The following is a 13,691-nucleotide window of genomic DNA, read 5'->3' on the forward strand; positions in this document are numbered from 1 at the left end:
ACTAGGCTACCATTGTGGCTACTAGGTGCCTATTATGTTCAAATACTCTTCTGTAAGGCTATGCAGTATCAAAACACTTCATCTCAAAACACTTCATCTCTGAAATCAGTAAAATCTTATGGAAAAGGAAAGATAAGTGTTGTCAGTTAAAGAAGAAAGAATGTCAGGATTGTTCTTTCTTTAGAATCCTTTGTTTTCAGTGTCTACGAGAAAATTAGAATACTGTTGCTCTCAGCATCCCCGAAGAATAGATATGGCCTAGCTATTGTTGTGGTCATAGTGAGCTGGGGGAGATGTGATAACCAATGTTTTTTGCCTGCAGATATGCTGTCGAAGGAGCCCCCATGGAGTGAGGGTGAAATCTGCCTGGAGTGTGGGGTGAAGTTCAGTATTAAAACTAGGAAACATCACTGGTAAGTGGACATCACTGCACAACTAACAAACTGGCCGCTATATAACCAGGGTGCTGTTGTACACAACAACCTTGGCTCTACGGCAGTCGTAAGTCTGTGTTAAGGTATGAGAGTTACGATCACCTTACTGCTGAGACCGCTTTGTACAACGGCACCCTGGTACTCTTGCATCAATCATATTTATCTGAATATGTTGAGAATGTGTAGTTTGAGCCAATGCTTTACCTGTTTCAGTCGTCATTGTTTACAGGGGTGCCTAAGTCATGTAAGGTACTGCAATTGCTGTGCAGAGTTGTGCTCCTTGAGCGTGCCAGAATCTATGAGTCTTAGTTTGTTGGCACCACACCCAGTGCTCCTGGTTTTGCAGAACCAAGAATTGGTCTTCAGCAACCCATACTTGTTGTAAGACTAAGGGGATTGGGTGGTCAGGCTCTGCTGATATGTATCCCACTTGCGTAGATCAATGCTCATGATGTCAATCACTGGATCGTCTGCCCAGATTTGACTATTTACAGACCGCCGTAATATAGCTGGTATATTGCTGAGGGCAGCGTTATACAACAAACAATCCAAAAGTCGTGAACATCTAAGACTCGTCACGTGGGGCGGTCCTCCGACATTATGCTGACAAACTCTAGTACAACTGAAATATTTCAAGACTATTTATCGATTACGCCAGAAATTTATAAGGTTTATAAACTTCTCTAACCAGCAGACATGCCAGAAGAGAAACAGTTGTTGATATGACAAGATACAATCTCACTAAAATCTAACTTAGCTCAGATACGATTTCTCTCTGCTTAAAGATTTCATTAACCCCGGATAGTGTTTTCCTGTCCCCAACTTGATTACTTACGCATGGCAGGCAATGTTGGAATTTGTGCTGAACTTGGTTTAAATTTACAATCAGTTGCTGATAGACATCTGGTTTATTGATCTGAATATGTTGAGAATATGTAGTTTGAGCCAATGCTTTATCTGTTTCAGTCGTCATTGTGGGCGCCTGTTGTGTTCCAAGTGCTCAAGCAAGGACATGCCTATAATAAAGTTCAATCTCAGTAAGCCTGTGCGGGTGTGTGACATTTGTTTTGACGTCCTCTCGGTGGGGGGCTTCATGTGACGGTAGATGCTGCTCACTTTGTTACAGTCATGGCCATGTTTGAGAAACGAGAGAGCAATGTGTTCCTGCTGTGTTGGTCAGAACAAAGGGAATAACAGACATCTTATTTCTCATGTATGTGTTTGTAAGACAGGAATATGTTCCCCCAGCCATGAACGTTGGAACTTTGGCAACTACGTTGTCATTCTGTTCAAAGAAGAAAGGAATATATTCCCCCAGCCATGAACGTCGGGACTTCGGCAACTAAGTTGTCAGTCTGTTCAAAGAAGAAAGGAATATGTTCCCCACATAGGCTAGCAACAAATGTACAGTTTTTGTCTGTTTTGTATGAGAGAGGAACACATTTCTTGTGCGTTATTTGAGGATGGTTGATCATCAAGATGTGCTGCCTGAACTCTCTTTGTGTATGTTATAGAAAACTAAGTGCTGCTCATTTTGTCATGGCCATGTTTGGTGAGCTAAGCAACAACAGCCGTGACAAGTGCTGGTCCTGGACTTGCCCGAGTTTGTGAGACAGAGATTGCCTATGTGTGCATGAAGGTAGTCATCAGGACAGTGTCCTGTCTGCATCTACAGACTGCATCTATAGCCACCAACAACTGCAGCCACTTAACTGCATCCTCTCTGCTGCTCAGGATTAAAGGCATTCACAGCATTCACAGAGATGACCCAAAGGCAATATATGACCATTCCAAAAGTCTTTAGAAGTGTTTTCCATGATGATATCGGCATTTTCATCTAACTTTTAAGATCAGTAAACATGGTACATGGTAGGCGACTAGCGGGATCGAGTGGTCGGGCTCATTGCCTGGGTTGATGCATGTCATTGTATCCCAATTATGTAGATCGATGCTCATCACTGGATTGTCTAGTCCCGACTCGATTATTTACAGACAGCCTTCATATAGCTGGAATATTGCTGAGTGCGACGTTAATCAACAAACAAACTAGCAACATTTAGATGACCGCAGCACCTCCTGGCTGTGAGCTATTGTGTGAAGACACAGACTGTTTTGGTGTAGGATCTTCTCAAACAGTTAGCATCATCTACACCTGGGATGGCCTAGGCATTGTTACGTATGAAAACATGTTTGTAGGATGGAACAAATGAAATGAAAATGATTTTTTCTTACAAACCGTATTACATGTTTGTATCTTTGATGTTTATATAAACTGCTTAGATGTATATGTCATATTTTAGTGTAAGGTATGAAAGAATTAATATTTGTACAAAATGGTATTTTAGTGAAGTTTCTCAATCAGTTTATTTCATTTACTTTTTCTTAATCAGTTGCCTGTAAAGTTTCTTCATAGTTCTAGAAATGTGGTGTTGAATCACATGAAAAGCCAGGTTTTTAAATCCCAGCAGCAGTGTTAGTGGTAACTTCTGCAGTGTGCAGCAAGACATGCCCGACTGGCTGAAGGCCAGGTTAGTCCAGTGATCTACTGTGTACTGATACTGCCATTCTGTGTGGCGGCCATGTTGCACCACTGTGTTAGGAGACCTTCTCAGTGTTTGACTTGAATGTGTTGTCGAGCACCTGCAGCTGATACATTGTACAGAAGCATTGCTGATACAGCACAGAATTAAGGGATTTTGTCTGATGGACCCAGCTTTTCTAAATAGTTTAAGCTTTTATTTGTGGATATACTTTCGTTGATTCTGCTTAAGAGATGTTGATATTTGGTGTAATATAGCTTCTTAATAATATAAGGACATAATTTGGTATTGGAGAGACTGTATTTGGCACTGTTTGTGTCAACATTTCCTATTAACTTCATCAAACAACAGTTACCAAAAAACAACTGCATTTCTGAACTGCCAGTGTGACATTAAATTTGATCTCTCACTCATAAAACATGTCCTTGTAGGATAGTTTCAAGAGATTGTGCAATAATATGCTCTCAATTCTATCAAATCGTTTTTGATGCATCTGTCCTAATTTGCGGGAGACAATATATTTGCGGCCACACAATTTCATCCTTAGTCCATACAACTATCACTGCTAACTGAAGGAAACCTGGGTGAGAACAATGGGCTATCTACATGCAATGAAACTGCCAATTTGCATTGAGCATGGGGCAGTGGGAGAGTTGTGCCCATGGACTGTATTGCACCACATCACCTTGACCCATGCACTGTAGCCTGCAGGGAAACCTTCCACCCCTGTTGTTGTTGTTATTATTATCAACTCCACAGATCAAATTAGTTGTCAGTCTGGAGAGCCGAAGGTCGGTAGTTCTATCTCTGCCTGCAACATAGCAAAATATGTTAAAATATGGTACTTGTTAATACCCTACCTGGCACTTGACATTGAAGGGGCACTAATCTTCGGCTTCTTCTCCGCTGTCTGACACTGGCCTCTGCAGGGATACTTAAAAAAAAGTATCCCTGCAGTGAAATCATTTTCGGATTGCATGGATAATACGTTTACTACTCCCTTGTTGTCATCCATGTTTCCTGGTATAACCCTACACTTGTGTATTTGTCATCATTAGCTTGATGCTCAGTTAATGAATTTATTACCGGTATAATTAGTGGTAGCACCTGATAGGTGGTAGCAGATTACCTGATAAAGGTTCTCATTCTGTATTTCTTGTGTCTGGGTAATTATTCAATCTAAATCCAGGTTTGAAGTGAGGTGAAATGTGTGTTATGAAATATGCACGTGGCGGCCCAGCAAGAGATGAATGATCAGTTAATTTACTTTTTTTTTGTAAATCAGCGGGTCATTCCTAGCCATCAAAGGATCAACAGAAAATATTGATTGAAATGCCATAAAGTCTACAGTACAATTCACATACACTTTCCATATATTTTAGCAGCGCCATGAAAACTAGTTTTTTATACACTTTTGTAGATTTAACCACCTTGTGTAGTAAGTAATGAGGTTTGTTTTGTGTTTAGAGTATGCATATTTCTGCTTCAGATGTTAACGTACAATCAGTGTAAGGTACTTAATCATTCAGTTGCCATGGTTACTTGGGTAGTTTATTGACTATCTATATATTTGGTACCTCTTTGCCCCTGTATCCATTTATTGTTGCTATTGTTTCCTGTTCCATGGTTACTGTGGCTGAAACGAGTCAGGATGACAAGACCATTTGATAATTACCTCGTATATGGTGTATCTTTTTTTCAGATCTAGTTATAAAACGGGTAAAATGATATTTTCATGTACTTGATAGAGATTAAACACCTGTCATGATGATGAGACTTAGCACAAGTCCTCAGGTAATTCTAGTGCATTGGTCCACCTGTTTTATGAACACCTAGTGTCATCTTGAATTTGTTGCCTCCCTTGTGTGCGTCATCTAGTACATATTCATATCTGGCCTTGTTCACCCCATAGTTGTGTTGTGAATCTTGACTATGAATAGAGTCAACTACACTGTTCTTACATGATTGGAACAAGCAGGTAGTGAACAAACATCATTTAGACACCAGGAAGTGAACAAACATGATTTAGACACCAGGAAGCGAGCACATCATTTAGATATCAGGAAGTGAACAAACATCTTTTAGACACCTGGAAGTGAACAAACATAATTTAGACACAAGTAAATAAACAAACATCATTCAGACACCAGGAAGCAAGCACATCATTTAGACACCAGGAAGTGAACAAACATTTAGATATCAGGAAGTGAACAAACATCATTTAGATATCAGGAAGTGAACAAAGTAGTGAACACAAAAAATAATTTTTACTTTATAATCACAGTGCATTAGGGAACAGCTTCAGCCTCAATAAAATATATTACCTAATTGTTTTCAAATATCTCGGTATCTCATTAAGGGCTGTAAGCCTGTCTTGTTACATGCTCCACAACTTTTTGTCAGTCCACTACTGGTACATGTGTATTAACATAGGGTCCCTGGTCAGCTGCAGCTTGTGTATCAGCCGGCTGGAGTGTAAAGGACTTCATGTATATTGATTGAGAGAAATAAGGGATCTCCTCAAACAGGAAGCACGTATCTGACATGATGTGCCTGAAGGATTCCAAACATTTGTGTAGCATGTGTTTTACAAGTATAAAGCGTTTCCTCGAAACACACAAATATTCTTGCTTGTTGGTTCATGGAGCACTTTATACATTGAACTCAGCTTCTGGTAATTTTCTGTTGTCATGATTTCCCCCCCATCAGTAAATGTAGAGTATAGATGTGTTAGGGTCAGGTTTATTGTTAGTTTGAGTCAGTAGTGGGAGTGTAGGACCCAATGGCATAAAATGTTGCACTTTTCGTTGTGTCCCAGATATGCTGATTGTGAGTTGAAATCCTAGATTCAAGCTTATTACAGAGCTTGGTTTGTCAACGTCACTCTGTTTGTAGTGTCTCCAACCTCTAAATGTGACCTTTGTTTCGTATATTCATACATGAAATAATTTGACACTTTTAAGTATTTATTTGATACTGAGGAGTTAAACATAAACTTTTCTTGCCAGTCAGTAATCATATAAGAAATAAATCTAGTCAGTGTCTAAATCCTGCGGTGGCCAACTCACTTGTTGGAGATTTTATGAGTGCTTCCAGTTAATAGCAGGTTTATGCTCAGTCAGATGCCCCTCGTTGATAAGATAAAGATATTAACTCTCTCAAAGTATAGATACTGCTGAATAGACTTGAAGTTTGTTAATATTTTTCTTCAAGATTTTTCTTGTTATTGAATAAATAATCTAGACATCAATAAGTACCCAAGACATGTCTCAAGAGGTTTCCTTTCCTCCTGATTTTAACCTGGATATCAGTTTTACAGTTTAAACCATAATGTATCTTCTAGTGGAGTCAGTTTTTGTGGGCATTATTTTATAGGAAAACTGTAAAATTTGTAAATATATGAATATTCTATTGTCATTTGTTTAATCATGGCTGCTGACATTATGGTGGAGTGTCCAGCTTTATCCCACTATCCCTCACTATTTGTTAATCCTGCTTGTGAACTAGCTCCCCAGTGCTGCTGCTTGTGTCCAAGCTCTGTATACTCCTGCTCTTACCAGTGTATATATATATCGCCGTCAGTATAGCCAAGGTGCATATTTCCTGCTTGGTATTTATGATTGTATTTATTACATTAGTATCAGTGTAGTAAGGGACAGTCTACAAAGCCTCATCTTGTATGCTGATGCTGTTTTACGTCTGATATTGTTTATATTTGCATTGCTGCTATTATTTATGCCTCATTGTAATACAAGATTCCAAAATATCACTCTGGCTTCGTTCTTTTGTTGGCTTCACATAAAGCGTTTATATGGCACAACCATAGTGTTATATTCAGTGTTTTGTTGATGTAGTTTTCAGATATCAAGTATAATTTATCAATATTCATGCTGCTTATCTACAATAATACACGCAGGGTAACAGTCTCCAACTTGCATCATATCTTGCAACCATCTGACATGTAGAGCTGATAGGCAACTGACACTCTGTTCAGGCTATGTTTAACTCAACTAAGACCTGCATCATAGCCGTGATATACGCCTAATACCTACATCATAGCTGTGATATACATCTAATACCTGCATCATAGCCGTGATGTACGTCTAATACCTGCATCATAGCCGTGATATACATCTAATACCTGCATCATAGCCGTGATGTACGTCTAATACCTGCATCATAGTCGTGATACACATCTAATACCTGTACCATAGCCGTGATGTACCTTTCATACCTGCATCATAGCTGTGATGTACGTCTCATTCCAGCATCATAGCCGTGATATACGTCTCATTCAAGCATCATAGCCGTGATAAACATCTAATACCAGCATCATAGCCATGATATACGTCTCATACCAGCATGATTGTGAGTTTTCCTCCTGCATTCAGCTGTCACTTTATAATATCACCTTTATAATAGAATACCCTATGTTAGGTCGTAAGAGGCGACTTTTGGGATCGGACTTTGTTTTCTGCTTATCATCGTACACCGACCTCTCTGCTCATAATGTCAATCACTGGACTGTATGATTATTTACATATCATCGTCATAAATTTGAGTGATTGCTGAGTGCGGAGTTAAAAATCCAAACAAAGCACCAGCAAATGATATGAGCCAGAATATACAACACACCTCTTCCATGCACTCACAAATCCGTTCCTAGGTAAATGTTTATATTATGACTCAAGTTGTTTATCTTGGGCAATATTCAATTTTTCAATTGTGTACAGACCGTCTTAAGTTTCAGTAGTATTTGTATGGCCTTATGAAATCCCCCTTGCCTGGTTATATTGATCTACAATATGTACATAAGATCTGCTAATGGATCCGAGGCGAGTACAGAAAACTGCTACTGTACCCATGGTACCTGCAGTAAACATGGTAAAACTTGGTTGACTCCACGTTGTGGAGATCCTCGGACATAGTTCGAGTTATCCAGTGTTCCGTGCTCACAAGGACCGTGTGGGGACAATTCATTAATGTAATCATAATAATTATTGATTTATACAGCGTCTAACTTCCAATTTCAACAGCTACGTGGCGGTGCTTGACAAGGGTAAATATGGAAACTTTGGTTTCATCTGGGATCTCCAGGGAGAATGAGCATTTCACCTTGTCTACCCTGGAAACGTCATCCGGTATACCACGATAATGGAGTCTATGAGGATTCACTGTTTTTTTTATTAACACCACACTCTTTTGTATCCCAGTAACAAACAGAGGTATTTTACTTAAGGACATGTCCCCGAAGCAAGGGAGTTCGCCGACTACAAAAGTCCAGGTTCCTCTAACGAGTCAATATATTGTCCAATCAAAGCCGCGTTACGAAATCGACATCCGGTGTGTAAACTTCTGTGCAGATTTAGGTCGACTGCAGGATTTGCAGTATTTTTACCGTCAACAAGGCATCATTTTATTTGAAGCAAGTGAAAGTAATATGATAGATGGAATCTGATTGGTCAATAGGAGAGTAATAGAAAGGACATAACTAGTAATAGCCTCTGGTGGCGCTACAATAGTGCCACGGAATTCTAGCGCAGTTCGGCAAGGGTGGACTTTTAACGTCAGTTAATCCTTTGTCTCGGGAAGATGGCTTTCGGAAGAAGACACACCATGCCATTAACTCACGTCGGGACTGGGCAAAAGCCTGTAGGTGCGAGACAATAACCCTTGTTAATGAATTTTGACAAAAGTCCATGTTTCAAATATAATATACAATTTTAGAAATTTGGCTCACTTATTTCATTTACATACAGCCCAACTGTTATTTTTGTGCAGTGCTACAAGTCTTGTGGGGATTCCGACCATTCTATTAACCAGTAACTTATGTCAGTAGTGTGTCAGTAGTATGCCTGTGGTGTGTCGGTAGTGTGCCTGTGGTGTGTCAGTAGTGTGCCTGTAGTGCGTCAGTAGTGTGCCTGTAGTGTGTCAGTAGTGTGCCTGTGGTGCGTCAGTAGTATGCCTGTAGTGCGTCAGTAGTGTGCCTGTAGTGCGTCAGTAGTTTGCCTGTAGTGCGTCAGTAGTATGTCTGTAGTGCGTCAGTAGTGTGCCTGTGGTGTGTCAGAAGTGTGCCGGTAGTGTACGTGTCAGTAGTGTGCATGTAGTGCCCCAGTAGTGTCGTCAGAAGTGAGTCAGTAGTGTTCCTGTAGTGTACACGTCAGTAGTGTGTCAGTTGTGTGTCAGTAGTGTACGTGTCAGCAGTGTGTCAGTTGTGTGTGAGAAGTGTGTCAGTAGTTTATCAGAAGTGTGACAGTAGTGTACGTGTCAGAAGTGTGTCAGTAGTGTACGTGTCAGTAGTGTGTCAGTTGTGTGTCAGAAGTGTGTCAGTAGTGTGTCAGTTGTGTGACAGTAGTGTGTCAGAAGTGCGTCAGTTGTGTGTCAGAAGTGTGTCAGTAGTGTGTCAGTTGTGTGTCAGTTGTGTGTCAGAAGTGTGACAGTAGTGTACGTGTCAGGAGTGTGTCAGTAGTGTACGTGTCAGCAGTGCGTCAGTAGTGTGTCAGAAGTGTGTCAGTAGTGTACGCGTCAGTAGTGTAAGTGTCAGTAGTGTGTCAGCAGTGCGTCAGTAGTGTGTCAGGAGTGTACGTGTCAGCAGTGCGTCAGTAGTGTGTCAGTAGTGTGTCAGAAGTGAACGTGTCAGTAGTGTGTCAGGAGTGTGTCAGGAGTGTACGTGTCAGCAGTGCGTCAGTAGTGTACGTGTCAGTAGTGTGTCAGAAGTGCGTCAGTAGTGTGTCAGTAGTGTACGTGTCAGCAGTGCGTCAGTAGTGTGTCAGTTGTGAACGTGTCAGCAGTGCGTCAGTAGTTTGTCAGTTGTGTACGTGTCAGTAGTGTGTCAGAAGTGTGACAGTAGTGTGTCAGCAGTGCGTCAGTTGTGTGTCAGAAGTGTGTCAGAAGTGTGTCAGTAGTGTACGTGTCAGCAGTGCGTCAGTAGTGTGTCAGGAGTGTGTCAGAAGTGTGTCAGTAGTGTACGTGTCAGCAGTGCGTCAGTAGTGTGTCAGAAGTGTGTCAGTAGTGTACGTGTCAGTAGTGTGTCAGAAGTGTGACAGTAGTGTGACAGTTGTGTGTCAGAAGTGTGTCAGAAGTGTGTCAGAAGTGTACGTGTCAGCAGTGTGTCAGTAGTGTGTCAGAAGTGTGTCAGGAGTGTGTCAGAAGTGTGTCAGTAGTGTACGTGTCAGCAGTGCGTCAGTAGTGTGTCAGAAGTGTGTCAGTAGTGTACGTGTCAGTAGTGTGTCAGAAGTGTGACAGTAGTGTGACAGTAGTGTGTCAGTAGTGTGTCAGAAGTGTGACAGTAGTGTGTCAGGAGTGTGTCAGATGTGTGTCAGAAGTGTGTCAGTAGTGTACGTGTCAGAAGTGCGTCAGTAGTGTGTCAGAAGTGTGTCAGTAGTGTGTCAGAAGTGTGACAGTAGTGTGTCAGTAGTGTGTCAGTAGTGTGTCAGCAGTGCGTCAGTAGTGCGTCAGTAGTGTGACAGTAATGTGTCAGTAGTGTGTCAGAAGTGTGTCAGTAGTGTGTCAGAAGCCTGTCAGTAGTGTGTCAGTAGTGTACGTGTCAGAAGTGTGTCAGTAGTGTACGTGTCGGCAGTGCGTCAGTAGTGTGTCAGAAGTGTGTCAGTAGTGTGTCAGTTGTGTGTCAGAAGTGTGTCAGTAGTGCGTCAGTAGTGTGTCAGTAGTGTGTAAGTAGTGTGTCAGAAGTGCGTCAGTAGTGTACGTGTCAGCAGTGCGTCAGTAGTGTGTCAGAAGTGTGACAGTAGTGTGTCAGTAGTGTGTCAGAAGTGTGACAGTAGTGTGTCAGTAGTGTACGTGTCAGCAGTGCGTCAGTAGTGTGTCAGCAGTGTGTCAGCAGTGTGTCATAAGTGTGACAGTAGGGTACGTGTCAGTAGTGTGTCAGAAGTGTGACAGTATTGTACGTGTCAGCAGTGCGTCAGTAGTGTGTCAGTAGTGTGTCAGAAGTGTGTCAGTAGTGTGTCAGAAGTGTGTCAGTAGTGCGTCAGTAGTGTGTCAGTAGTGTACGTGTCAGCAGTGCGTCAGTAGTGTGTCAGAAGTGTGACAGTAGTGTGTCAGTAGTGTGTCAGAAGTGTGACAGTAGTTTGTCAGTAGTGTACGTGTCAGCAGTGCGTCAGAAGTGTGTCAGTAGTGTGTCAGAAGTGTGACAGTAGGGTACGTGTCAGTAGTGTGTCAGAAGTGTGACAGTATTGTACGTGTCAGCAGTGCGTCAGTAGTGTGTCAGTAGTGTGTCAGTAGTGTGTCAGAAGTGTGACAGTAGTGTACGTGTCAGTAGTGTGTCAGAAGTGTGTCAGTAGTGTACGTGTCAGTAGTGTGACAGTAGTGTGACAGTAGTGTGTCAGTCGTGTGCCTGTAGTGCGTCAGTAGTGTGTCAGAAGTGTGCCAGTTGTGTACGTGTCAGTAGTGTCTGTAGTGTGCCTTTAGAGCGACAGTAGTGTGTCAGTAGGTTACGTGTCAGAAGTGTGTCAGTAGTTTACGTGTCAGTAGTGTGTCAGTAGTTTGCCTGTAGTGCGTCAGTAGTATGTCAGTAGTGTGTCAGTAGGGTACGTGTCAGTAGTGTCTCAGTTGTATGTCAGTAAAGTGTCAGTAGGGTACGTGTCAGTAGTGTCTCAGTAGTATGTCAGTAGTGTGTCAGTAGTGTCTCAGTGGTACGTGTCAGTAGTGCCTGTAGTGTGTCAGTAGTGTCTCAGTAGTATGTCAGTAGTGTGTCAGTAGTGTCTCAGTAGTATGTCAGTAGTGTGTCAGTAGGGTACGTGTCAGTAGCGTCTCAGTGGTACGTGTCAGTAGTGCCTGTAGTGTGTCAGTAGTGTCTCAGTAGGGTACGTGTCAGTAGCGTCTCAGTGGTACGTGTCAGTAGTGTCTCAGTGGTACGTGTCAGTAGTGTGTCAGTAGTGTCTCAGTAGGGTACGTGTCAGTAGTGTCTCAGTGGTACGTGTCAGTAGTGCCTGTAGTGTGTCAGTAGTGTCTCAGTAGGGTACGTGTCAGTAGTGACTCAGTAGGGTACGTGTCAGTAGTGACTCAGTAGGGTACGTGTCAGTAGTGACTCAGTAAGGTACGTGTCAGTAGTGTCTCAGTAGGGTACGTGTCAGTAGTGTCTCAGTGGTACGTGTCAGTAGTGCCTGAAGTGTGTCAGTAGTGTCTCAGTAGGGTACGTGTCAGTAGTGACTCAGAAGGGTACGTGTCAGTAATGACTCAGTAGGGTACGTGTCAGTATTGACTCAGTAGGGTACGTGTCAGTAGTGTCTGAGTAGGGTACGTGTCAGTATTGACTCAGTAGGGTACGTGTCAGTATTGACTCAGTAGGGTACGTGTCAGTAGTGACTCAGTAGGGTACGTGTCAGTATTGACTCAGTAGGGTACGTGTCAGTAGTGACTCAGTAGGGTACGTGTCAGTAGTGACTCAGTAGGGTACGTGTCAGTAGTGACTCAGTAGGGTACGTGTCAGTAGTGACTCAGTAGGGTACGTGTCAGTAGTGACTCAGTAGGGTACGTGTCAGTAGTCTCAGTAGGGTACGTGTCAGTAGTGACTCAGTAGGGTACGTGTCAGTAGTCTCAGTAGGGTACGTGTCAGTAGTGACTCAGTAGGGTACGTGTCAGTAGTGACTCAGTAGGGTACGTGTCAGTAGTGTCTCAGTAGGGTACGTGTCAGTAGTCTCAGCGGTACGTGTCAGTAGTGTCTCAGTAGGGTACGTGTCAGTAGTGACTCAGTAGGGAACGTGTCAGTAATGACTCAGTAGGGTACGTGTCAGTATTGACTCAGTAGGGTACGTGTCAGTAGTGTCTAAGTAGGGTACGTGTCAGTATTGACTCAGTAGGGTACGTGTCAGTATTGACTCAGTAGGGTACGTGTCAGTAGTGACTCAGTAGGGTACGTGTCAGTATTGACTCAGTAGGGTACGTGTCAGTAGTGACTCAGTAGGGTACGTGTCAGTAGTGACTCAGTAGGGTACGTGTCAGTAGTGACTCAGTAGGGTACGTGTCAGTAGTGACTCAGTAGGGTACGTGTCAGTAGTGACTCAGTAGGGTACGTGTCAGTAGTCTCAGTAGGGTACGTGTCAGTAGTCTCAGTAGGGTACGTGTCAGTAGTCTCAGTAGGGTACGTGTCAGTAGTGACTCAGTAGGGTACGTGTCAGTATTGACTCAGTAGGGTACGTGTCAGTAGTGACTCAGTAGGGTACGTGTCAGTATTGACTCAGTAGGGTACGTGTCAGTAGTGACTCAGTAGGGTACGTGTCAGTAGTGACTCAGTAGGGTACGTGTCAGTAGTGACTCAGTAGGGTACGTGTCAGTAGTGACTCAGTAGGGTACGTGTCAGTAGTGACTCAGTAGGGTACGTGTCAGTAGTCTCAGTAGGGTACGTGTCAGTAGTCTCAGTAGGGTACGTGTCAGTAGTCTCAGTAGGGTACGTGTCAGTAGTGACTCAGTAGGGTACGTGTCAGTAGTGACTCAGTAGGGTACGTGTCAGTAGTGTCTCAGTAGGGTACGTGTCAGTAGTCTCAGCGGTACGTGTCAGTAGTGTCTCAGTAGGGTACGTGTCAGTAGTCTCAGTGGTACGTGTCAGTAGTCTCAGTAGGGTACGTGTCAGTAGTCTCAGTGGTACGTGTCAGTAGTGTCTCAGTGGTACGTGTCAGTAGTCTCAGTGGTACGTCATCATGAATACATGCTGATCCGTGGCATACTGTGACTATAATCGTGCTCCGACTGCGAGGGACGTTAT

General features: G+C 42.8%; 1 protein-coding gene across 1 annotated transcript in view; it reads left to right on the forward strand.

Moving 5' to 3' along the window:
- The window catches only part of LOC124147762 (rabankyrin-5-like), a 68,471-nt gene extending 61,728 nt beyond the window's left edge, over positions 1–6,743 (forward strand). The window contains exons 22-23 of the mRNA XM_046518518.2: positions 323–413; positions 1,401–6,743. Of these exons, the coding sequence (XP_046374474.2) occupies positions 323–413; positions 1,401–1,533 (224 nt within the window). The 3' untranslated portion in view covers positions 1,534–6,743. The remainder of the gene's footprint in view (positions 1–322; positions 414–1,400) is intronic.
- The last annotated feature ends 6,948 nt before the right edge of the window (positions 6,744–13,691 follow it).

This window comes from Haliotis rufescens, unplaced genomic scaffold, assembly GCF_023055435.1.
Source record: "Haliotis rufescens isolate VD_foot unplaced genomic scaffold, xgHalRufe1.0.p SCAF_36, whole genome shotgun sequence".
NCBI classification, from domain to species: Eukaryota; Metazoa; Mollusca; class Gastropoda; order Lepetellida; family Haliotidae; genus Haliotis; species Haliotis rufescens.